The 24,802-nt window shown below is 59.5% G+C and overlaps 1 protein-coding gene across 1 annotated transcript in view; it reads right to left on the bottom strand.

Annotated features, from left to right (window-relative positions):
- MGMT (O-6-methylguanine-DNA methyltransferase) overlaps positions 1-24,802 on the bottom strand; it is a 137,923-nt gene that overhangs the window by 11,996 nt on the left and 101,125 nt on the right. The window contains exon 2 of the mRNA XM_054581700.1: positions 15,012-15,169. Coding sequence (XP_054437675.1) covers positions 15,012-15,169 — 158 coding nt within the window. The remainder of the gene's footprint in view (positions 1-15,011; positions 15,170-24,802) is intronic.

Raw genomic sequence — 24,802 nt, 5'->3', positions numbered from 1 at the left:
GCCCTAAATGAACAGCCCCGCACTCGGGCTCACGCAATGTGACAGAGAAAAGACCCTCCCGCTGCGGTCGTCAGTCACTTACTGGCTTATCGCCCGTTTAGTCCGTAAATACCCAATCAGCAGCCGCTATGTGGCGGCCCCCAGGGTGATCGGCAGCCACCGCGAACGTGGCAGGGCCAGGAGGCGAGTGCGGGCACGAGACAGCATCGGGGAGCCCCCCCTGAGGACGGGACGCTGGGCTGGAGGCCGGCGGGCGCGCGGGTGCCTGGCTCCAAGCGGGGCACCGCCGGCAGGGGAGGAGCTGGCACAGGGAGCGGCCACCATGGAGCCTGGCTGGGGCTCGGGCGGCGGACACCACATAGCAGGCCACGGAGCTGTGGGTCTTACCAGGGGTCCCAGCAGGGATGACACCCCCAAGCTGCCGTCTTCCACAGCTGGCCCTAAGTGAAGGCGCCAAAACACTGCCCCGCCCCCAGACCGAACCCCTGGGCTCACCCCACAGCCTGACCACGGTGTCTGCCAGGGCTGCTCCCCTCAGGCCCCTCTGCCCCGGCCACACGGCAGGGGCGTCGCCACGGCAGGCCAGGCTGGCTCCCCAGGGCTCGGGTGACTGCCCCCCACACTGCGGAGGCCAGCACCTGATCCGGCCCCTTCTCAGCCCTTCTCTCCACCGTTCGAGCGGTGCCGGCGGCAGGCTGGGGGCTTCAGCTCCTCCCCGCACGGGCCCCTCGGGAGGGCGGTGCCCATCATGGCTTGGCCCGGAAGCGTGGGCACTGCTTCAGCCACCTCCCGTGGGTCACGCAGGCCGGCCCTGCTGTTGGGCAGGAGCAAGAGCGTGGCCACCAGTGGCCAGGACTGCGGGGGCCACCTTGGGTGTCAGTCATCAGGAGGCTCCTTTCTGGACAGCATCGGGCTATTTTGGAATTCGGCAGGGAACGCTGGGTGGACCACAAGCCACGGCGTGACCTGGGACGTCACCCACAGACTCCAGTAGCCGGACGGCACACGACAGCCGTCCCAGCAGCAGCTTCCCATGTGCCGCGTCCCCCACGTCCTCAGAGTGGGCACCAACGCCCTGGGCTGGGGCGCGGGCCTGAACGCGGACATCAGCCGCGTCCCAGAGAGAAGAGCCTCCTCGCGTTGTCCAGCAGGCCCCATGCCCTCCGAACCCGCCGCGTTCCCGCTGCAGTGCAGCCGCTCGGTTCCGACCCTTCTCGTCTTTGGGTGGGAGCGGGGTGAGGAGATTTTTCACCTGCAGCAGCAGAGAGACAAGTGAGTACGTCTGCCTTAGACTCTGCCCTACCAGACGCTCACTACCGGAGACACAGAAGGCCCTGACCACCCACACGCACGGCAGCCGCGAGCCAGCGCGCGTCCCTGCCGCCCGCCCCACGTCCTCCCGGCGCAGGGCCACGTCCCGGGTCCCGATGCTGGCCACCCCAACAGGCGCGGAGAGGCGCCGCCTCGTTTTCATTTGCGTTCCCGACGACACAGGGTGCTGAACACTTTTTCGCCTGATTACCTGCCATCTGGGTGCCTTCACTTGTAAGGAGTCTGCCCAGGCCTTCGGCTCATCTTTTAATTGGGCTGTTCATTTTCCGATGGCTGAGTTTTAAGGGTTCTTTGTATGTTTTGAATAGTCCTTTAGCAAATGCCGTCGGCCAGTACTTCCCCCCCGTCTGTGGCTTGTCTTACCAGTCTCGACGTCAGCGTTCACGCACTTTGGATGTTCACCGACCAGCACATCCGCCCCCCTTTCGCGGACCCCACTGCCGCCACGCCCGGGGCCAGCGACGTTTCCTCCGGCGTTGCCTTCTAGAAGCCCCTGGTGTGCGTTTTACACTTAGGTCTGTGACCATTTTAAGTTTTTGTGAAGGATGGAAGGTCTGTGTCTAGATTCATCTGTCTGCATGCGATGTCCAGTTATTCCAGAACCATCTACTGAAGACTGTCCTTTCTCCGCTGGACTGCCCCGCTCCTCTGCTGACGACCCCGCCGGCCGCATTCGCCGGGGCCCAGGCCTGGCCCGCTGACCGCGCCTCGCCGGTGCCCTGCCGTCGCCTCCTCATGGTGGCCACTCTGGGTCTTTTCAGCTCTCTAAAAACTTTCTAAATTTTTAAAAAATTTTATGTTGATTTTGAGAGAGAGAGGGATGGAAGGAGAGAGGGTAACAGACAAAGAAATGTCACTTTGTTGTCCCACTTATTTACACATTCATTGGTTGATTCTTGTATGTGCCCTGACCGGGGACCGAACCCAAAGCCTCGGTGCGTTGGGGTGACGCTCCAACCGACTGAGCCGCCCGGCCACGGCCTCCATACAGCTTTAGAATCAGTTCGTTGGAACCCACACAACGACTTGCTGGGATTTTGACTAGACTGTGTTCAATCTCTAGATCAGGCCAGGACAGAACTGACGTCTTGACTAAATGGAGCCTTCCTGTCCGTGATCCTGGAACATCTTCCATTTACTTAAATCTTTGATATCTTTCATCAGCTTTGTCGTTTTCCTCATACAGGCCTTGTACGTGCTTGTTAGATTTAAACCTAAATATCACTTTTTGCGCACTAATAGTATGTGGTTTTAACGTCACGATGAGCACTCTTTCTTGTGTTTTATGAATAAATCTGCACATCTTTGGGGAAGAGGCTAGGCTTTCTGTCCAGTTATTCACTGGGTTTGGCTTTTCACCACAGACTTGCATGGGTCTTCTTGTGCCCTGTGCATGAGTCCTTTGTCAGACAGACAGGCTACAAAATTCCCCGCTCACTCTGTGGCTTTCCTATTCATTTTCTTAATCATGTCTTTCACTTTTGATCAAGTCTAATTTATTGACATTTTCTTCCATAGCTTTCTATTTGTGCTACATGTAATGTTTGTCTTTTAAATCATGAAGATATTGTCCATGTTTTCTCATAAAAGCTTTAGTGTCAGCTTTATATTCAAGCACACAATGCAGTTCAAATTAGTTTTATGTACAGTGTGAACTAGGGGTCAAGGTAAATTTTTTTTATTTAGTTGTTCACACACTATTTGTTGAAAAGACTTAACGTGCCACACGGATCTACTCGGTGTCTTTCTCAAAGACAGAAAGACTGTGAGAGAGTCAATCTCAGTTCTGCTCCATGGCTCCTCGTTCGGATCCCCGCGGCCCAGGGTCCAACGCAGATCGGCACTCAGGCTGGAAACCGGCCTGCGACGGCACAGGTCTCCCAGACTGCGGTGGTGCCCTCGGCCCTCTGCATTCCCACGGGACTGTACAGGTAGCCGGGGATTTAAAAGCCAGAGTGAGCTGGCTACGGAGGACGGCTCGTGAGGAACTGACCCCCGGGCCCCGCCGGGCTCCCCGTGACCAGGCTGCGCACTCCCGGAGGGAGGGTCTAGCCCTCCGCAGTGCTGCTCGGCGGGGGCGGGGCTCGCGCATTTCTCACTGAACTTGACCCTACGTTTCATTTTTGACACTGCTCGTACATGTGACTGTTTCCTTAATTTATGCTTTAATTATATAAGAATTAACTTTATATATTAAAATTATATCCTCAACTTTGTGTCATTTATTTGTGCTTCAATAGTTTTCAGAATTCCGTAAGATGTTCTACGAATATAATCATGTGATCTGAAAAGTACAGTTGTACACTTTCTGATATGAATGCCTTTATCCTTTTTGCACAGAACTCTGTCTTTATTCTTCTAAGTTATCAGTGTGTTGTAGAAAATACATAGTGGGATCTCGTTTTACTGTCCAGTCTGTTAATCCGTGCCTTTTTAGTTCAATCTGAAAACCATTTACATTTAATGTAATTACCAATGAATCTGCCTGTATGCTATTTGTCCCATCTGTTTTCTGTTCTCCTTCCACTTTTTCCTGCCTTGTTTTCAATTACTTTTAAAATCGGCATTCCACTCTCCCCTCCGCCCTGGCCTAGGGGCCCCACACCGTGGTCAGGGTGTACGTCTGCGCCCCTGAGTTGTCAGCCCGCCCTCAAATCACGTCATGCCTGCTCGCGACACGAAGGGCCCACAGCAGCACGTTCTCATTTCTCATTTCCCTGTCCTACCTGTCATGCTACTGTCGTGCTGGGTTTTACTTCCCCACATATTCTAAACCTCCAAATTCCCTGTGATTAATTTTACTGTGAGTAGTTTAAAGAAGAAAACTGAGAAACAAGTTTTTATGATTTCCACTCAGTTTCCACTTCTTGTGATGCTCACTCCTCTGGGGCCAGTTCAGGTCAGCGTCCAAAGGTCGAGCGGATGTCTAGTCCCTTTCTGTGGCTGTTCCAGAGGCCAGAGTGTCCCTTTCCCAGCAAGGAGCCTAACGATTTTCCAGGAGACCCTGCCCTCCTGGGCGGGCCCCTCCCTGTACCCAGCGCCGCGCTCTGGTGCTGGCTCAGCCGCGCCGCGACATGGAGAGGCCCTTCGCTGGCCTGCCGGGGCCTCCTCGGCAGGCGGTCTGCACACGGGGCGGGAGCTGCTCGGGGGCGGGACTCAGGGAGGCGCCCACGAATGTCACTGCAGCATATCTGACCTCGGAAATAGTGTCCCAGCGGCGCTGCTGTGGGGGGCGGGGGGCAGGGGAGGCCACTGGCACGGGCGTGTTCACTCGGCAAGTCTCTGCGGCACCTGGCCCTGGCCCAGGCCCAGGGCTGAGTGAGAGAGTTGGCCCCCGATCGTGCAGCACTTCTGTCCGGGGCTCTTCGCGCTCCCTCAGGGGCCTCGCTTCCCACGGGAAAGCAGAGCGCTCACACCACCCTTGCTAATGGGGCGCGCTTTCCGTCTTCTCGCAGAATGAAAAAGCGACAGAGGACAGGGACAACAGAGACGCAACGGGAACCGCAAGGCACGCCTCTCCACGCACAGCCCACATGCTGGCCGCTGAATCGGTCCGGGCACAATCAAGGGCGTTCATGGCACTAGAATCCCCACAGCCAGGTGTCACAAGAGCCCCAAGAGTGGTCAAGGCGGATGGACGCATCTCACGTGGCCTCATGGCTTCTGCATTCCCCTGCTGGCCACCACCGCTGGGGCCTGTCTGTCCCCTCCGCGCCCACAGCACAGTGCAGAACGCCTTCTGGTCGTCAAGACATGCCTGCAGGGGAGCGGACGGAGGGCAGCGAACGGACACTGCTGGAGGAGACGAAGGGACGGGGACCCCGAGGGCCTGGGAGGCCAGCGGGCTGATCTGAACGCCCCGACAGCCCTGACACTAAAACAGGGCCCGCGCGGCCTGCGGACAAACGCCCAGACGTCTCCAAAGGCGACGCCTGCCAGGGAAGGTCACAGGGCAGCGTGGAGCGAGCCGGGCCCCATCCCCCGGCCTCCTTGCAGAGCAGGGCTGCGTCCTGACCAGGCCACTCCCAGGAGCCATGGCTGCTCAGAGACACCTCCCAGGCCGGCCGCTCTGGCCTGAGTGAAGCTCTGCCTGGGCACCTGGGAGGCAGCCTCGTGCTCCCAGGGTCGCGCGGGGTTCTGCCGGCCGAGCTGCCAGCCCGAGGCATGGCTGCTGGCCAGACCCCACCACACGGCAGGTCGGGGCCCAGGGCTCCCTGAGCACGCTTGGCAGGAGGCGCAGACAGATGCAGCCTTGTGGCTCCAGTCACGCAAATCACACACTTCGTGGGGACTAGAAGCTGTGGCCAGAAAACCAAGACGTCATCTCGAGGGTCAGAACAAAGGCAAGTGCCCCGCTCTCTGCGTGGAGCCGGGGTCAGCCTCGCTGACAGGGTGAGCAAGCCCTGGGCATCCCTGTCCCTGCGCGTGGTGTCCACGGGCACACACCGGGTGCGCGGCGAGGCTTCTCCTGCGGGCTCCCTGGCGTGTGGCCGGCCCCTCGCTCAGCCCACAGGCCCGAGCCTGGCGGGAGCCATGCCTGGGAAACCTTCACTCCAATGCTCTTGTCAAGAGAAGTTGCCGTCAGTAAGGTTTAAACGCATTCGCTGTTACGCAAATAAACAAGGCCACCCAATGACGTTTTAGAAGTGAATCCGGTATTCTAGAAAAGAAGGCATGGCCGCAGAGGAGGAGCGGCCGGGTCCCCAGCCAGGTGCCAACGCCCAGAGACCCCGCGAACTGCGCGGGTCCAGGGCGCAGGCTGTGAGGAGCATCGCGAGGTGTTAATGGTTTCAATATTTATCTGCTGCGGGGAAGCACTCTAAAAAGAAGACAGAAAAAATTCTGCTAATGGCTGTGTCTTTGCCATTAAAATGAAAAGCTTAATGCATCTTATAATCAGAGGACAATTTGCAAATCATTAAGAGAAATGTAAAATTCCATTAAAATACAAATCAAGAGACTCTCCCTGGACTAATAATCTTTTTGATATTATTTTGCATTTCACTATTTCTGTTCCAATACCCAGGCCCTACCAATGATCAGGCCCCGAACACGCCGCGTACCGCAGCCCACTTCTTTAACGAGAGGCTGAGAGAAGGGTAATCTGCTATTCAGAGCAGGTACTAATGAAGAATTCCATATATTCTGAAATTTAATTAAAACCCCAAAGATTTCAAATTAGATGCAATTTGAAATGCCTGGGGCAGAAATACATGCACTTGCTTGGCGAGGGTACCACGCTGAAAGTTGATGCTGTAATTGGTCTTGATGTATTTTTGTGTTGCTGGGCTGAAGCACAGAACTCATAACCATATAAAAATTCTCTGTAGATTACCTGCTCATTGAAAATGCCATCACTCAGGTAGTTCTCTACTAAATTACCATGCTACTAAAATGCACAAAGTGATTCGGAGAGGAGCGCGGCACAGCTGGCCGGCGCTGCCGGTGAGTTATGCATGCGTCAACGTGGCCTTTTTTCTTAGTAAAATATGCTCAGTTGAATATTAAAATATAATTGGCATTCAACCTAAGTAGCTTAAACCATTTTGTTATCTTCTTTTAAACTGATTTGGCTCCTCCACAGTTATTTTCAAGGATGCGACTCACAAACTAATGACACCATCACATTCAGCTAGATTTGTGCTGCTTTACATTTGCCACAAATGGGCGCAGCCCCGACAGCCTGCCAGGCCGGCCTTCAGTGTGAGCTGCTCTCCAACATCAAAGGCCCAATTCCCGGAAAAAAGGGGGGCGGGGAGGAGATGCCATTTATGTTGGTCCTTGCATATTTTATTCTGAAGAGAGAAAGGGATGCAAATTTCCTGCGGAAAGTGTACGACGTGGCCAAGCGAGGAGAGGAGCCCGTGCCGCGGCGCCCTCTCTGCCTGTCCCCGACCGTGGGAGGCAGGGCTGGGAGCGCCGCGGGTGAGGCTCGCACGCACAGGGCCCGGGGGCGGTCCTCCTCCGTCCGCGGGGGCCCTCTGTGCCCCGAGGAAGGGCAGTGCTCCTGGAAGAGGGGCGGCGCCCATCGGGACCATGGCCCCCGCAGCGTCAGCGACGTTCCCCTCGGAATCTGGGAGGCAGCAAACAGCCAAACTTAAACTCACCTGACGGAGAGACGCGCTCAAGGGTTACAAAGGTTTCTCTTCCCCCACTTCACGCTCCATCTGCCCCGTCGGAGGTACCTCGCTGCCCTGCCCTCCCGGGCTGAGTCCAGGAGGTGGGCTCCGTCCAGGGGCCTCGGCCCAGGCAGCCCGCAAGCGCCCCACGGCCTCACGCCTCCTTCAGGTAAGTGCGCGACCCCTCCACCCCAGCAGGCGAGGCCTGACCTGGAACGGGGACGCGTGCTTGCACATCCTATATTCCGAGCCAGTCTGGACGTAGGGTTGCAGGTGAAAATTGTGTGAGAAAGCATGTCAATTAAGGGATAGTTTTGACACGTCTAGCTCCTACAAATAGTTCCACAGCATTATTACAATTAATTTTATATCGATATTTACATATTTGGCATTGAAAAACTTGAGTCCAATTCCATGTAATTTTTACTAAAATATTTTCTCTGTAAACCCAGGGAGTAGAGAGAATTCTATTTGTTTCTGCGAGGATGATATCAAAATGCATTAGCAATGCCTGTAAAATGTGAGCACGCAACGCTTTATGACAACAAAAATATTAAGCGTTCTCTTTGGAAGCAGGCAAGCTTGTCTAATGACTACAGGGGGAATAAAAATTTTCAAAGCATATTGAAGTGAAAAGTTTGTTTTCCCTTTAATGTACAGGCCTGATACACAATCCCTATTTTTCAAAGCCCATTTTGAGTGAGAACGATTGAAGGGACGATGCAGGTTCCACTCCCCCGGGGGGCAGACGCCCCCGGCTCCCGCCCCGAGGCGGCGCGAACCCGCGTCCGAGACGCAGACCCGGCAGAGGGCCGTGCTGCCGTGCGCGCGTGGCGACGGCGACTTTTGCAGTCAGCGGACAGCTACATCGGTGTGCTGCTCAATTACCGCGCCAGTGTCAGCCGTTACATTTGATGTGAATATACTTCCGCCAACTGTGAGTACTGTTTGTCCGTAACAGACGCCCATTTTGTCCTACAAGGCTGGGAAGCGACTCCTCCTCCACGTCTTTGTGGAGCCTCCCGAGCCTGGTCAACTGGCATGTGGGACCTGGTTGCCTTGAATGAAGGCATCCTCAAGTTTGTTTGCTTGTTTGTTTATTCCGCCTGATTCATGGAAGCCCCAGGGCACATAGGATCGGACCAGCTCTTAGATTTCGGATGAAACTTTCACCGAACTGGGCCTCCCAGGAGGCCTTGGCAGTGAGGGCTTCGTCAGAGGGCTCGAGGCTGGCCCTCCCCGCAACCCCCCACCGCGCTAGCCCAGACCCTCCTCCGGGAGGAGGCGTTTCCAATGGCCACGCCCCAGGGAAGTGTGCGGGACAGGGCGGGTCACAGGGCTAGTCAGGAGCCATCCCGCAACCCCAGCACGGGGGCGCACGTCAGGCCTGTGGAGACAGGTCTGACCCGGAATCCGAAGCAGCCTCTTGTCCACCGTGCGGCTCCCGGGTCTTCAGAAGAATCTAGAGCCGCATCCGTCCGCCTATTTCAAAGAAAACCACGTTTCCGGCCCAGGGTGCCTGGTCACCCTCCGCAGGTCCCGGCAGGCGTTGCTGACACCCTCCCCCGGGTCGCGCTGGCTGAGGCCACCCCCGGGGCCTGACCGCACAGGTGCTGATGTGCGGCCGCCGGTCTGGCTTCGTCTTTCCCAGCCACATCCATGGACCCCACACCGGCTGTCCCACCTTCTCGCCCGGCTGCCGGCTGAGCTCCGACCAGGCAGACCTTGGACCTTGACAGGCTTGGACCTTGATTCCAGCGGCGAAACTCCCCCTCAACACGCACGACTGTGAGCCCAAACAAAACTCACCGCTAAGCACCTGACCTGCGTGTAGGGTGAGGCGCCTAGCAACGCGCCCGTAAGAGCCGGGTCCGTTTAAGTAAATTCCTTTGGAAAATAATTCTCAGAATAGGGTGTGTGTGTGCATACACATACAGATGAACGTATGTGTCCGTATTCACCTAAGATGGGAATGAGTTTTGGGAGGAGGAGTAAGAACTATAGAAATTGTAGGCCTAACAGCATAAACAAGCTTTCTAGAACATTCTGCTACTTACATCCCCCAGGTGAGAGGGCTGAGAAAAGAATAACTTGAAAAAGCTGTGTGCTTGCATGAATCACAGCTGAAACGTTAAAAACTCTCTCCTCATCCAAGAGGTGGCTGCGCGGCACAGAATAAACAAGCGCTAATGACAGTGGCCAGGCGGGGGGCTGCGGGGCAAGCCGCGAAACAATGACTCAGTCGTGCTCCGGCCCTTTGGCCCGGGAAACTCGCCAACGTGCCAACGTGCCAACGTGCCACAGCGCAGTTACCAGTCAGGCTGGAGAGAGGACAGCTCAGCGCGCCGACCGTTTCCGACCGGCCTGGCATCCGCGAGGCCTGAGCCAGAAGGACCGCAGCCACGGCGCGGACGAGAGCCAGGGCCCCGCGGACCCGATGTCTCTGCTCAGACGGCTCCCCACCCAGGACGCACAGCTCTGTGACCGAGCCCGGGGAGCCACGGAAGGGCCAGAGGGGCCAGAGAGTCAAGTGTGGGCAGGGACCAGGCAGGCAGGAGAGGGGTGCGAGGCCACCACGGGGGCACCTCTCCTCTGGGACAGGGACAAGGGCCAGGGCTGACCGTCTGCAGGAAGCAGCGTCCCCCTCCAGGGGGCTCTGCCCAGGCCAGTGGCCTGGGCCTGGGCCTGGGCTTCTGGTCCCGGTACCTGGGAGGGGCTCAGTTTCAGCATGTCCCCGATGAGGACGGCTGCCTGCTCGCTGCCACCTCAGTTACCTGCCGGGCTCGCCCTACCTCCCCGTACAGCACTGTTCGCTTCCGGCGACGCCGGCCCTCCTTTTGTTCCCGGGCGTCCCCACCTGCCTTCCCTCGCGGGGTTCTGCCGTCCCTGACCCAGGCGCCGGTGGCTCCTGCCCTGCCTCCAGACGCCCGAGCGCCCCCAGCGCCTCGCGCTGCCTGGCCTGCCGCCGCTCTCCGGCTCGCCACCCGGTCTCCTCAGCATCGCCTCGCGCAGCTCCAGCCTCCGCAGGCCCTGGACCCCCATCCTCCTGTTTGCTGTTCCCAAAACCCGCACAGCAGCCCCGGCGTTGAAGGAAGCATTTCCGCAGCTGCTTTGTCTCCACTTAATTTAGGCACAGTGTCATTAGCTTGTGTCTGGTCACTCCCTGGGCATGGAAGGGTGCCACCCTCCAGCCCCCCAGGTAAGACCTCAGCCGGGTGGACAGTCCTTACTTCCTCATGGGACACACACGGGGACCAGGGATGGCAACCCAGCACAAGCGCCTCCTCTTGTAACTACTCTCCTCTCTTGAAATTGGTGATCTCTTAGCTCCGGGAAAATACCCCGCGCGGCCTGAAAGCGCCTCCAGAGACTGCAGACGAGCCCCAGCGAGGACCTAGGGCGGGCGCGTGGCTTTCGCAGCCACGTGACAGGCTCTGCCGGGCTCCCGGGCTCCTGACGGGACCGCAGGGGCTCCGCCCAGGAGACTGCGCCTTGTCCGGCCGGGCTTGGCTGTTCCCTGGGCGTGAGCGACAGCTGGGGACAGAGGAGCCGGCCCAGGTGGGCTGGATGGGTCCCCCCCACCCCCGCTCGGCTCTGCCAGCTGCGTTTCTAATTTTGAAGGGCAGGCCCAAGGAGGGCCACGGTTCCTGCCCGCAGGCCACTATCCCCTCGGCGTGGGGTGAGCCGAGTCCCCAACAGGGCCCTTCCTGGACATCCTTGAAGCAGGGGCTCCCGGGAGGGGCCTGCGGAGAGGGACTCGCAGAGCCACGCAGACACGGGGCGCCTCCTGAGGCTCTAGGCCGGAAGCCGCGCGATGCTGAGGCTCAGCCAGCAGGTTCGGAAAGTGCAGATTGGGCCACCCTCATGCGACCGGCTTCACAGTGACCAGCCCAGAGCTGTGAGCAGGCAACAGTCAAGGTCAAACACTCCGTTTACAAGGGAACACTGCCACGGCCCAACAAAGAACACTCAGACCTCATCTGTTGAAAACTGTCCTGTAAGGGACAGGAGGGACGGCTGAGGAGCTGGGGTCCCTCGCCCCCGCCGCGCGCCTGCCTGGGGCCCCCTGCGAGGGGCTCGGAGGGTGCTGGGGACCCCCCCGCCCCAGGCTGGCCGGGGAGGTGGGACAGCCCAGGGCGAGCGAGCAGCCGTCTGCCTCCCCAGCCACCAGCCACGGCGGCCGTGCAGCCACACAGCGAGGAGGGGCCGGCGGGCAGGGGCCTGAGAACAAAAGGGAAGTGTCTGCACCCGCCCTGAGCCTGAAAGCCGACGCCGCCGCGGAGGCCTGCTCCTCGGCCTTCCCTTCGCTGTGAAATGCTGCTTTTGGCAGAGCGCTACTTTTATGATTAGGCTGCATTTGCCACTCACCTCTTAGGTTACTTTAGATGCATGTTATACAAAGAAGCTGGGTTTTTTGTTTTTTGTTGTTTTTTTTTTTTTATGAATAACTATGAAGTGTTCGGCAGTGTTAACAGAGAAGAGATTTAAATGATATTTTCATTATGAAGAAATATTAAATAAAGATTTATTTCAAGAATAAGAGCTTCATTGAATAACTATTTCTTGGAGAAAAATGAATTCAAAATAAACAAAACTGACCTTTGAAAGAGGTTTCCGGGGAAGGACTTGACCCCCCCGAAAAGCCTGCCTGTGCCACGAGGCAGCCGCTCCATCGCGGGGCGGCTGGGAAACGCGATCCTGGTGCCGCTTCTAACAGACCAGGTTATGGAAAACAAAAATCAAAACCCAAAACACAGAAAGAAATTTTTTTTTTTAAAAGAAATGCCCTACTACCAAAACCACCTCCTGGGGGGACTCCATCTCGCCCCTCGGCTCGCCGCGGTGACACCTCCTCAGCGGCCGCTCCCGCTCCCAGGAGCTGGTCCTCCAGGGGACCCCGCCCGCCCGGCCCCAGGGACAGCAGCTGAGACGGTCGGTGCTCCTGGGCTTCTGCTCGGCGGGGCAGCCGAGGGGCCTGTGCGACGTCCCCGGGTGAGCGGCTTGTTACACGCTAACTCTGGAAACTCTCTAAGAGGAGGAGGTGAGCCCCATGAAACCCCAGTGTCGGATGCATCCTCACCAACAGCAGCTTCAGATGGTCCCCCTTCGCCCGCAGCATGGCGGCACCTTCAAAACGGAACCCGGGGTTCCCCGGGTGCTCGCCTCACAGAGGACCCTACGGGGGACCTGCGAGGGAGAGGTGGCCGGGCATGCGCTCGGGAGGCGCCCAGGTGGCAGATGGCTGCGGGCCGGCGGGGGAGGCCTGGTCCCGAGCCTTCCTGGCCAGGATGAGGAAAAAGCAACACGCAAAAGCTCGCTCGCCACGCTCAGGCATTACAGCGCGCACACTCTGCCGAAGACCCTCGTCACAGAAACGTGTGCCGCGCCTCAGAGGGACCCGTCCCCCACGTCTGCACGGAAGGCTCGCTTCTTTGTGCGAACCCACGGCTTCCAGGCCCGGAGGCTGTCCGAGGATGTGCTGGTGGGCCCTGCCCGGCCCCCCCAACCCCCCGCGTCGCTGGCTCCTAGACACACAGCAGGACAGCGAGCCCCCCACTGCTGGACACAAAGGGGGCGCACAGCTGGACCAGGGCTGTTAACTCCACGTTGGCCACCGCATTCCAGCCGCGCCCCACCTCCCCACAAAACCCATAAAATCCCCGCACCTGGGCCCTGCCCGGGAAAGACGGAGCCGACGGAGCGCTGGCTGCACGTGCCGCGGCGTGGGAAACCCTGGGCCGCAGCCATTCGCTGCGGCAGGCGGGTGCCAGACGCTGCCCCCTCCCCAAAGTAGGCTGGAGGGGACCGCAACCCACTCAGAAGTCCCCACCAGCAAGGCTTGGCCAACAGGGGATGGGCTTCTGGGGAGAGTGGGTGGCCGACCATGGCCACGACCTGCTGGCCTGGTGCAGGCCCAGAGCCGGGGACACGGCGTGAGAGGGGCCGGTGCCAACGCTCCTCAGGAGCTGAGGACAAGACTTCAGATGTGACAGGCTCCCTGTCTGCTCCACCCTCTTAGATTACACAGGACGTCAGCCCTGGTTTTGTGATTTTTCTGTTCTGAACGTTTCAAGACCTTAAATGTTTGCTTCCTTCTTCAACAGACTTGACAGAAGGAGAGCTGGCTGGACAGTTTTCCACGCTCCTGCTGGCAGCGCAGGAAGTGACACAGTGGTGACAGCGGAGAGGAGTGGGCACGGCTCCCAGGTTCCCGAAGGCGTCTCCGGGGCCCTCGGACGCACAGCCCAACCCCGCCCGGTCCCTGGCACATAGGAGGGGCACCCAGTACTGCCACCCACGCCCTCAGCCAGCCAGGATGCAAGGCCTGGGCACCAGGTGCTGGGGCGCAGAGGTCAGTGGGGTCAGTGGGGCGGGCGCTGGGGGTGGGCGCGGAGGTGGGCGGGGCGGCAGCCGAGCAGCTGCAGGGGACCCAGCCCCCGGGGGCGCCCCCTGCGGCCAACAGCGGGCTGTGGACACGCGTGGAGTGCCACCCAGCCCCTGCCCCAAGCCAGAGACCCCACTTTCAGCATCTCTGCAGCAGCCCCCGCTGAAAGAGACCTTCTGGGACAGTCCTGGATGACACCAGGGGCCGACAGACACGCCTGTCACGGTGTCGCAGCTTCCGTTCAGTTGTGCAAAACCGGCCGGGCCCCTCCACCCGCGGTTACTCAGGCTCCGGCGCGGGCTCCATGTCTCCGGAGTTTCCCTCCTGCCACCCCCAAAACTCTGCTCCGTTTGCAAGTTTGTCTTTGCTGAAAATCAGAGCAACAATTAGAATACTAGTAAACTGACTTAATACTAGTAAATTCCACTTTCAAGTTCAAGATTGCTTTAAACTTACCTCGCCTAACGTTTCTGGGTGACTTCTTTAAGTACGTGTACGCATGCATTCATATCTATATCCGTATATAAAAGCTCACTTATAGCAAAACAGCTATAAAAATCACTATGCAAATAAGCCTCCAGTGCGCGTCTACAATTGTTTCAGCTGCATAAAGAAGAACCCAAACAAAACCTTAGAAAGCAACGCCTGGGAACGTGTTCTCAGGTCATGGCAGACGTCACGTGCCTCCGCCACCCCCCAGCGAGGCGACAGTTCCCAACTCCTCCCGGGGCACAGAGCGTCTCGCTTTGGGGCGTCCGAGCAGCTCGGCTGGAGCCTCGTCTGAGAGGCAGTGCTGCTTCTACCTGGGCAGGGGTGGGGCGGGGGCGGGGGCCGGCGTCAGGTGCAGGGCGGGGGCCCGCCGTCCGCGTGCAGGCCTGCGCTGGGGGCGCGCAGAACGACTGCTGTCCGGCTGTGACCCACGTAACCCTTCCGCCAGCGAGGGCCCGCGTCGGTCCCCCTGCGCCGTTCGCACCGCCTTTGCCAAGGCTGAGGCGGCTGTGTGCCAAAACCAACACAGCCGTTCGGCACCGTGCGGGTGGCTCACTCTCGTCCCCTCGGTGGGGCCGTGTGCCGTCTGTTTAGGTGACGGGAAAACACCCGGCCGGTTCAGTCAGTAAAGCGCGGTGACGCGAAACAGGGTCCCAGAGGGGGTGCCGGGCAGCGGTGTCACTGACCTTGCAGGAAGACGGGGTGGTGCAGGGCCGGCACGGGGAGGTCCGGGAGGGCCGCGGGCTGCTCGAAGTAGGCGCCCAGCCAGGCCGCGCACTGCGTCAGGGGCTCCGCCGGTCCTGTCGGGCTGCCGGGCGGCTCAGCGGCGGGGGCCTCCGTGGGGCTGCGGAAGTGACGACAGACAGGAGCTTGATCAGTGAGCTGCAGGCCACAGCCCGCAGGCCTGGAAGCAACCAGAAAGCGCGCGCGCGTGGGGGCGCGTGGGGGCCTGGGGTCGGCAGGTGGCAGCGGGCGCGGGGCGGGCAGAGGCTGGCACGAGACACGCCCGGGAGTGTTCCACCCGCACGTCCCCCTCGGCTTTAAAAGACGTGGCACGCTGCCCCACTGGGGCAGCTCGGCTGGGCAGAGAGCTGTCCCTACAGCCGGCGGTCAGGGCGCCCAGCTCGGCTGTGGGTTCGTCCCCGCTCTCACTTCCTGCCTCTCTAAGACCAATTAGTATTTCCTCAGGTGAGGGTGTTTTTAATAAAGAAACATGACATCTTTGATGACGACAAGGGGTGATTCCTCAGAAGGGGCGCCAGGTCCGCGCGCTCCTGCCTGGGGCCCTGAACACCTGCTGCCCAGCCAGCAGCCGCCGTGGCAGAGCTGGCTGGCAAGGCGGCATGGCCGCCCCCCGCAGGACGGGCAGGGGCGTGTTTGCATCCACTGGCATCTGTCAAGTCTCTGAGAGCGCGTTACCAAAGCCTCTTTCCGGAAACCCCGTGTTAAAGCGACCCTGGCACTGCCTCCTGCGTCCCCCGCCCCGGAGCAGCATGCCCGGGTGCCCCCTCGCTTCACGCCCGTCCAGGTTCCCCCAGGCCCCTCTCGTTCTGCTACTCCCCGGGCTGGGCAGCGTCCAGTTCGGGTGTGGGTTCTCCCGGAGGTTGGTGACTTTGGCTGCAGTACTGGGACTTTCATGCAGGTTTTCTATTTGCTCGTTTTCCCAGTCTTAGTGTTCATTATGGTTGCTAGTCTCCCTTCTACCTCCTGAAGTTTAAGCCAGGGTGTTTTAGACGCACTGGGGATGGTTTTGTTTTGTCCAGCAGGGCGGTGACTCTTCTGCCCGTGGGCCTTGCAGCCACTCCTCGTGGAGCCGGCCCCTCGGCGGGGGCTGACTCCCTGCACGTGCGCGCCGCTGGCCGAGGAACCAGGTCTGCCCTCCCCTGGTGGCCCCCCTCCGCTGCCTTGCTGGGCCCTGGACACCTGGTGCGCGTCCCTGGACTCTGCAGTGCTGGGGGCAGAGTTTCTCCCGTCCCCTCCGGATACCGCAGCCCCCGAGGCTTCTCGGGGGAGGGGGAGAAGCCACCAGAACGCAGGCACGAGCAGCTCCCCCTGAAGCGTCACACCGCCCTTCCCGGTGTCCCGAGGCCAGGCGGGCGGCGCCGACCTACAGGCTGCCTCTCACCGTGCCCTGCCTGCCCTCGCCGAGCGGCCCTCGCCGAGCGGCCACCGTCGCCGGCCCGAGTGGCCCGGCCCGGGGAGGTGAACAGAGCCAATGCTCCGGTGTCACCGCCGCCAGCCTGTGGGGCACTCACCACCTGAGGTGGCGAGAGAGGGACAGGGGCCTCCACGGCCCGGCACCGCCTGCAGAACCAAGTGGCCAGGGGCCGGGCTAGGAAGGCCCAGAAGGCGCACCTCCCAGGCCGCGGTCGGCCTGGCCTCCAGGGCCTGCGGGGTCTACGGTCCCGTCACACACACACACACAGTCAGGGTTCCTCGGGGGAGGGGCGGGCAGGACGGGAGACAGGCACCTCCGTCCGAGAGGCAGGGGCTGCTGTGCCTCCCGGCCCCCTCCTCTGCTTCGAGTCACGTCTCCTTACTCAGACGTCCCCCGTGACCCGGGGGACGGACGCGCAGGCACCCCAGGGCACTGCCCAGGCTGTGGCTGCGTCCTCTGCTGCTCAGGGAATGAAATGTGAGCTGTGTTTCCTAGCATTTCCCACCCTTAAAAGGATATTTGAAGAATTTTTATAGTAGTAAAATTCATCTTAAATTGATTTTTTATGCTTGTGCTAAAGATCTCAACCTCTGATTTACTCTGTGGTTCTCCTTTTTAACTCTTTCTCTTTGGCGTTAGATGACTATTCATGGGTGAAATGTAATTAAAGCGCTTTGATTCTGAAGCCAGGATTTATGATACTACATTTAAAATGAATGGCATTAAACACACACATAAAAGCAGATTTTTAAAGCCATGACACAAATTTCCATTTCTACAATAAAACGGAATTTATTCTCTGCCCTGCCCTCTCCTCCAACCTTGCCCGGCTCGTCCCCGAGCGCCCGGCGTGACTGTGTCCGGGCGTCGCTGCCGGCCCCTCTCATCGCAGAGGCCCTCGGTTCGGCTCCCTCCCCGACAGCGTGGAAGCCCGGCCGTCACTGGCTCCGTGGCCCACACCCCTTTACGTCCCGTGTCCAACAAACTCGCCTGCCACGGCGTGCGAACGCCGCGGCTGGCTCGACTGTGTCCAGGGAAGTGCCCAGCGACCGGGGCACAGGGCACCACCACGCACGCAGCCCGAGCGCCGGCGATGCATATGGAGCTGCGTAGCAACTCCGTCCGCGGGACTGCACAGGGAGGGGGACACGGAGCCAGCGCCTGTCCCTGAGGCCCACGTTGGGATGCGGGCCCTCTGCCATTTCCTAGCTAGTGGCAGGAGGAGGAGCCGGCTCGGCCGAGCCTTTTGCCTCATGATGGCAGCGTGCAGGGTGCCTCTGCAGAGTGATGTGGGGCCGCGTGTGCGCGGCTTGGTTTGAGGGCTTCTTCGGGAAACTGCAGGGACTCCGCGAGGAGAAGCAGGAGCGCAGCGCACTGCCTGCAGTGGCCGCTTCTGGAGCGTCCGTGTGTCGGAAAGCCCATGGGAAGCTCCCTCGGAGCCGCGACCCGAGAGGCAGCCCTGGCCCGGCCTGGCCCGTCCCGTCCCGGGCTGGCAGGAGGAATGAGCCGGCGAAGCCCGCGGAGCAGACGCGCCTTCTTGGGCTGTGGGCCGCGGCGGGGTGGGAGGCCCCACGACGGAGGGGAGAACGCCCAGCCTCACGGCTCGCGTGTCTCCGCTGAAGCGTCGAACTGCCCCAGAGGTCAGCTAACCTCACACAGGTCACGTGGGTCCTCTGGGTCACCGCCGCTGGGGAACACACGGTTACGTCCAACCTGCCAGACCTCCAGCATCTCCCTGTCTGTCTCTCAGGGCGTGTCCTGCGCCTAATTACATCATTTTGCTGAAGCGCTGACATTTTTCTTCTTGTGGTAGAACTGACGGCAAGAAATAAAGTACGCAACCTGCTAACAGTAAGGAACTTTTTGTTTTTTAATGAAGAGTCTGAATAAAGCCGTTAAACCCTGCATTCCAGCCAGGTTTTGGGGTTGGACCCTGTTCGAACGTTTATGGGGGACCCATGCCGCGTATGGCGTCCTGTGGGCAATGGGTGCGGGGTGTGCCGTCCAAGCCGGGGGCAGGGCAGGCGGCGGCGGCACAGAGGGGTTGGCAGCCCTCCCGAGTCTCACCGGCGCCCCCGCAGCCCCCCCCCCCCGCCACGACGGGGGACCTCACAGGCCATCTGAGGGGCGGATGACGCAGCCACAGCTCTGCGGCTGCAGTCGCTGGGACGCTGTTGCCATGAAGGTGCGATTGGGTCTGCACCACGACTCGAACGTTCTAGAGTCACCGGAGGACAGAGCAGCGGAGGGACCGCCCGGTGTGCCCATGCCCAAATTCAGTCGCAGTGTCCCCGAAGAGCGCGCGGAGCCCTGGGCGCAGGGAGCCGGCCTGGGGACGGCCCATCAGGGTGGGGCCGGGCGGAGCACAGGGTGCGGTGGGGGGTGGGGGGGCGTGTGTGCTGTGCCCGTCCTCCGCGGCCATTCTAACTCACAGGGGGGCTCGCCGTCCCCTCCCCACCCCCAAGCGCGGGACGCACTGCACGGTGGGAAAGGGGAGAAATGAGTACACGTGCGAGACAGCAGCTGCGGAGTCGCGTCTGCACACGACGCCAGTGCCACACAGGCGCGGCTGCTGCGTGGGCCCGGGCTGTTTTCTAAGAGGCGTCTGCAGGAGGGGAGGAGACCGCCTGACGGAGCGGGGGTCGGGGGGTGGGGGGAGTAAGGCGGGACCCTGTCCCTCTGCCGCAGCGAGTGCAGAGGCCGCCCGCGGGGAGGCGGTTCGAGTCCCGGCCGCGAGCAAGGCCGCCCCGGCCCCACGACGTGGCGGCTCCCGGCCTCACCATCCTGGCCCTGGACGACCCCTCGTCCTGGTCCTCTCAGCGGCCCCGTCGCTTCCACATCGAGGCCGATGGCAAAGGGCGGAGGAGGCAGCTCCAGGTTTATCTGGGCCCCCATTACTCACCTTCTGGGTGGTTGCAGGTAGGCTGCTTAAATCAGATCTCAGTTTTTAATGGACACCCTCACTGAGCCCTTCATATTTGGGGCCGCAAATTGATGTCAGAACCTCACTAGACCACAGGGAAATTTACTGCTGTATGTAAAACACTTCCCAAAAGCACAGAGAAGTTTTTCTGTAAAATTTCAACTCCTCCCCATACAAGGCACGTGTCATAAGAATGGTATATTTTCCTATTTAAAAATAATTGATTCCTAAAAATACATCAGCAATAATAAAACATTTTTAAAAGACAATTTAAACGGTATACTTGGCAGACTAGAGTGCCTTAAAAAAGCCTACTTTCTTTCTCCCTAAATGTTCAAATTATTAAAAGGAAAACTGTATTTTATCAACACTTTAACATATCATTAAAAATCTCTACTATTTGACAGATGAAGATAAAAACACCCCAAAACTATAGATGAATTATCAAGTCCCTGATGATTGCAAAACAATTACAGGATGCAGAGCAATCTAGTTAAATTTTATTCAAAAGCTTACTACACTTGTGTTTTCTTTTATTTTTCTATCAAGAAACCCATGAGGCTTAAGCACAATTCATTATGTATGAGACCCCGCTTGCGATGCTTGACTGTTGATTAATAGCAAAGTTTGCTGTATGTACATTTTCAACATTAGATGCATACAATATGCTAACTTATTCTTTCACTGAAACTAATTATTTACAAAAATGACTACTTGAGACTACAATTTATTAAATGCATGCATCCCGTCTCAATTCGGCCCCCAAAGACAGCCTGCAATGAAGATCTTTCACTTGATGTGACAACTTGCAGCAACGCAGTTATTAATATTGTAAATGTGGCAAATAAAGAGTTCAAATAGCCTCATGTCCACGCTGCTTCTGCTCTGCTGCTGCTGCTGTGAACGAAGGCGCTTTTTAACGTTCCGCACGCGTGAGGGTTACAGTCCTCTTTTCTGGCTTAATTTAGCTTCTTATAAATAAAATGCTTAAACATTAGGAATGAAACAGCTTAAAAAAATAAGTAACGTAAAACAGAAATAAAAAGTCCTAATCGCATTGCTCCTTAACTAGATTTATTACGGTTCTGTCAAGAAGTAGTTCATTTGTTGAAAAATATCTGTAGAAATAAAACTTTTAAGGACTCATTCCTTAAGTCTCATCAAATTACTGGTATTCCCACCACAAGGGTATTTTCCCCCAAAGGATCTCTGGCATTAGGCAGCTTGGTAGGAGATTCAGTAATTGTCTCCCCCACTCCCAGAAAAGTAGGGACAAGTTAGGGACGGGTCCCTGAACAAGGACTGCAGACAGCACTCAGTCAATGGGGATTTCCATCGGGGCATCTGGTCAAACACAAGTGTGTCCCTCCCTGCCCCCATGTCTCTCTCTGTCTCTCTCTCTGTCTCTCTGTCTGTCTCTCTCTCTCTCTCTCTCTCGCCGGTGAACCCAGTAACACCCGCGGCCCCAAGCGGCAGCCCCCGGCTCTGAGCGCCCTCCTCCATGTTGAAGGGCATCGCATGCTACCAGTGTCCCTGGGCCGCCGCTCGAGTTCTGCAGGAGCGCCTGTGGAGAAAGGGGGCGTGGGTTTCAAACAAGGGCCTGCGCTGGGACGTCGGGCTTTAGGGACAGGGAAGAGCTGAAACATCAGGGCGAGGGTCTCTGCCTTCTACAATAAACAAGCGGCAAGAGAAAAAGTAGCCCAAGAACGGGAAAGCCTCAGGATGCGCAGTCCAGACGGGCTCTGGCACCCGAATGAAGAGCCGCGCAACGTCACCGAGGTGGCCCCCAATGGGCCCCCCGCCGCGGGTCCCGCCTGCGCATGCGAGGTGCTCGGGGCCTGCTGAGCCAACGAGTAGAGCGATGCGGCGCGTGGAAGGGCCCACGGCGTGGGCCCTGGAAACACCTGCGCTTCTGACTCCGTTTTCCCAGTGAATCATTTGCTGAAACCCATTCCCTGGGGGAAGAAAACCCACAGAAACTTTCTAAGCAGCGGAAGCAACGCCCTCCCCTCCCAGGGCCTGCAGCAGACGGCCGAGCAGGCAGGTCGGTCGCAGCTGGGGGACGGGCGTCCCTTCCAGCCTTGCTGCCTGTGGCACGGCCCTGCAGCCCACACCGGGTGGGCGGTGTTTCAGGTGCGAAGACGTGAGCTCGTGGCCCTCCTTCCTGGCTGCCCCATTCCTACCTGACACCAAGGCCACCAACTGCACAGGCAACAAAAGAAAAAGGAAATGAAATAGCCAGTCCTCGGGCCCCGTTTCATTCCACGACTGCGGGTGAGCCTGTGGAACTGAGGCACCACACACGGAATCCACGAGGTCGCTTGTGCGGCCCCCCTCCTCTTCCTCCTCCGGACTTCCCGGCCTTCCAGGAGGCGCCCGCTGGGTCCTCAGTAGCGGAGGCGGGGAGGAGTCCCAGCGGGAGAAGCCCCTCAATCACCCCCGTGACACGCAGCGGGCACCGTGGACTCCCTGTAGGCACTGCTTTCGGGTGGGCACTGCGACCACCAGATGGAAGCCCCTCCGTGCCTGGCGGAGGTTCTGGGACGTGTGCTGAGCGAAGGGGTGGGGGGCAGGGCCCGCCTAGGCCAGGGACGCCCGCCTCTCCTCAGCCCCCGCTCACGGTCACCTCCCGTGACAAACGGGTCTCCTTCACCACCTTCGTTAAGGAACAGCACACCTCCTCCTCCGAGCCCACGCCGAGAGAAGCAGCGCTTGGGTGCGGGCAGAGCGAACCGTCCCCGCCCCAACAGCAGCGGCCGGCGCAGACCCTGCACAGCCTCCAGACGGCTCTGCCGCACGCAACCCAGGCCACGCACTGTCCGTCCCAGCGCGGGAACCCGTCTGAGCTTCGATGGGAAAACCGTAGCGTTTTTCCTCCGGCCGGCCCTGTCCTTCCGGGGGCGCGCGGCCCCGCTCCCTTGCGCACGGCGCTCATTAATAAGTAACGTCCGTCACGACATCGCCTGCCTTGTAAATTGGTTTGTACAGTTCTAAATAAATAATAGATACTCCCTATTAGCAAACACAGCGGCGTTTTTACAGAAAAGCACAGCTTCCAAGACAAGACAAGACGGCCGCTGCATCGGGTGGCCTTCTGCGGCTCAGCCCTGAGCAGCCCGTTCACGTCGCAGCTGGAACCCGTTCGCTGGCGAGCGCAGCCTGAAACCTCTGGATTTAATATCAGACAGTATCCTGACTATACATTAGTGGCCAAAAAACCTTAAGCAACTATTAAATGGACAGTTAATGTAACTGTATTTTAAAACACTGAGGTCATATTTAATTTTGAATTGAAACTCTTAAAATGTGCTTTCTGGCAAGGACATGGAGTCATAAAACAACGTTGACTACAGAACAAAACTGAAACGTTATTAAAATCAATCTTTTTTCCAGAGCACTAATATTTGCAAGTAGTGGATTACAAGAAGGAACATTTGTACTCCTTCAGCGAGTGCAGCCCGGGCAGTGCAGCCCGGGCAGTGCAGCCCGGGCGCTCCCACCTGAAGGGTGGCATCACCCCAAACCTCGACCCCGGCAGGAGGCCACGCCCACCCCACCCCGGCTCCCGCGCCGGGTGTCGGCCCAGCACCTCCTCTTCCACCCAGGGCGCACAGACCAGCAGCGCCCGAGGTCTCCCTCAAAGGTCCACGGCAGGGGGTCCCTGGCCTCACCGGGATATGGGGGGGGGGCGGGGGTGTGCCTCTAACAGGAAGGAGCAGGCGCAGGCCGGGTGGGGGAGAGGAGGACGCACGGGGCGGAAAACGTTTAGTAGCACAGCCAGCCAATTAAAATTTCCTTTAGGAAGCAGCAATTTCTACTCAAAGTGGGTTGGAAAGTCTAATTGTACACACCTTCGTCCTCCTCTTAAAAGATCGATACAGCCCCCAGGGAGACCGTCACACCGGCCGGACGTGAGCTCCCTGCCCGGACCAGGTTTCCAGGCTGGGGGCTGGGGGCTGGGGGCAGGGGGCAGGGGGCAGGGGGCAGGGGGCAGGGGGCAGGGGGCAGGGCCGGCACAGGGTCGCCCAGCAAACCCAAGGTGGAGCTTGCCTCCCGGCACCTGTGGGCCAGCCCTGGGCCGGAGGCAGGGCTTCCAAGAGCCCAAGCCTGGGCCATACCCCGCACCCCCGGCACCCCCACACTGCTGCACCGCGTGCTGGTGAAAGCCCCGAGCTCCGGGGGACAGAGGGGAGGAAGTCAGCGGCCCCACTGGGAACGTGTCTGCGGGAGCTTGGAGGTGGCCTGCCAGGCCGCCCTCTGTGCCCAGGCTGGGTCGCCCAGGCCCAGCGAGGCCCTCTGGACCGCAGCCCCCCCACCCGACAGGCCCACAGGGCCCGTGCGCTCTGCAGCCTCTCCCCGGGTCCCGACGTCGCCCCTGCCCAGCCTGGCCTTCGGGCCGCACCCTGCCCTCCCTTGGCCACGCCCGCAGAGGCTCCGGCCGAGCTGCTCAGTCCTGCTTTTGCTTCTCTTCAGCTTTGACCTGAGCCTTGGGCCTCATGTGGGATCCTTTGAAAACAAAAGGGTCCTCAGACGCTCAAGAAAATTTGAGTTTGAGACACAACTTAAAAAAGAAAGTCTTCTATTGGCTTGGCCAGAAGGTCCGCACAGTTTTCTCCGTACAAGGCACATACTCATTTTCGCCAGTAACTTCCTTATTACTAACTCTGGGGGCTGACCGTGCCGGGCGACCCCACGTGCCGGGCGCTTCCTAGGGGCTGACCGCCGTGTGCTCCGCGTCGTGAGGCACAGGGTGCCTGCCCGGGCTCTGGGTCGGGCGCCGGGGCCCCGTGTCCCCTTCTCGCCCCCTCCCCGACCACAGCCTTCCCGGCTCCTCCTCTTGCCTCCACGCACGCCGCCCCACCGGCCGAGCTGCAGGCTCGGACCCCAGGCGATGGGTGCGGCCTGCTGCCCGCTGGCGCCTGCCTCCAACAGCCGCCCGCGCTGCTCGGGGCCCGGGTGCCGGGCACCACGTCCAGCCCGCTGTGCAGGTCCGGGGCCGCGCTCCTCGCAGCCAGGACCCCATCCTGTTGCCCCGCTGCTGTTGTCATAGCGCCGACGCTCGCCCGCCCCCCCGCCCGCCCCCCGCCCCCCGTGGGAAGCGCTGTCTCCTTTCCCGGTTGCAGCCACGGCCGCAGCTCCCACCTGCCGCTGGACCACAGCCGAGCCCTGACTGGCCCCCGCACTCTGCTCCCACCCGGGGAGCCTGCCGAAACCATGCAGACCTTGTGGGGGTCCTGTGGGGGTCCTGCGGGGGTCCTGCCGCCGCCCCACTCAGGTGCACAGGTCCGCTCCCAGCACTGCACCCAGCCCCGGCCCCGGCCCCGCACTCTGGCCCTGACTGAGGCTGCCGCTGGAGGGGCCTGAGTGCCAGCCGCCCTGGCCACGGCCCGCCCCAC

Source organism: Pteronotus mesoamericanus, unplaced genomic scaffold (genome assembly GCF_021234165.1).
Source record: "Pteronotus mesoamericanus isolate MK-2021 breed Mesoamerican mustached bat unplaced genomic scaffold, CSHL_Meso_final contig_657, whole genome shotgun sequence".
Lineage (NCBI taxonomy): Eukaryota > Metazoa > Chordata > Mammalia > Chiroptera > Mormoopidae > Pteronotus > Pteronotus mesoamericanus.
The sequence above is the reverse complement of the archived record's forward strand: the minus strand, read 5'-3'. Positions and strand labels throughout refer to the sequence as shown.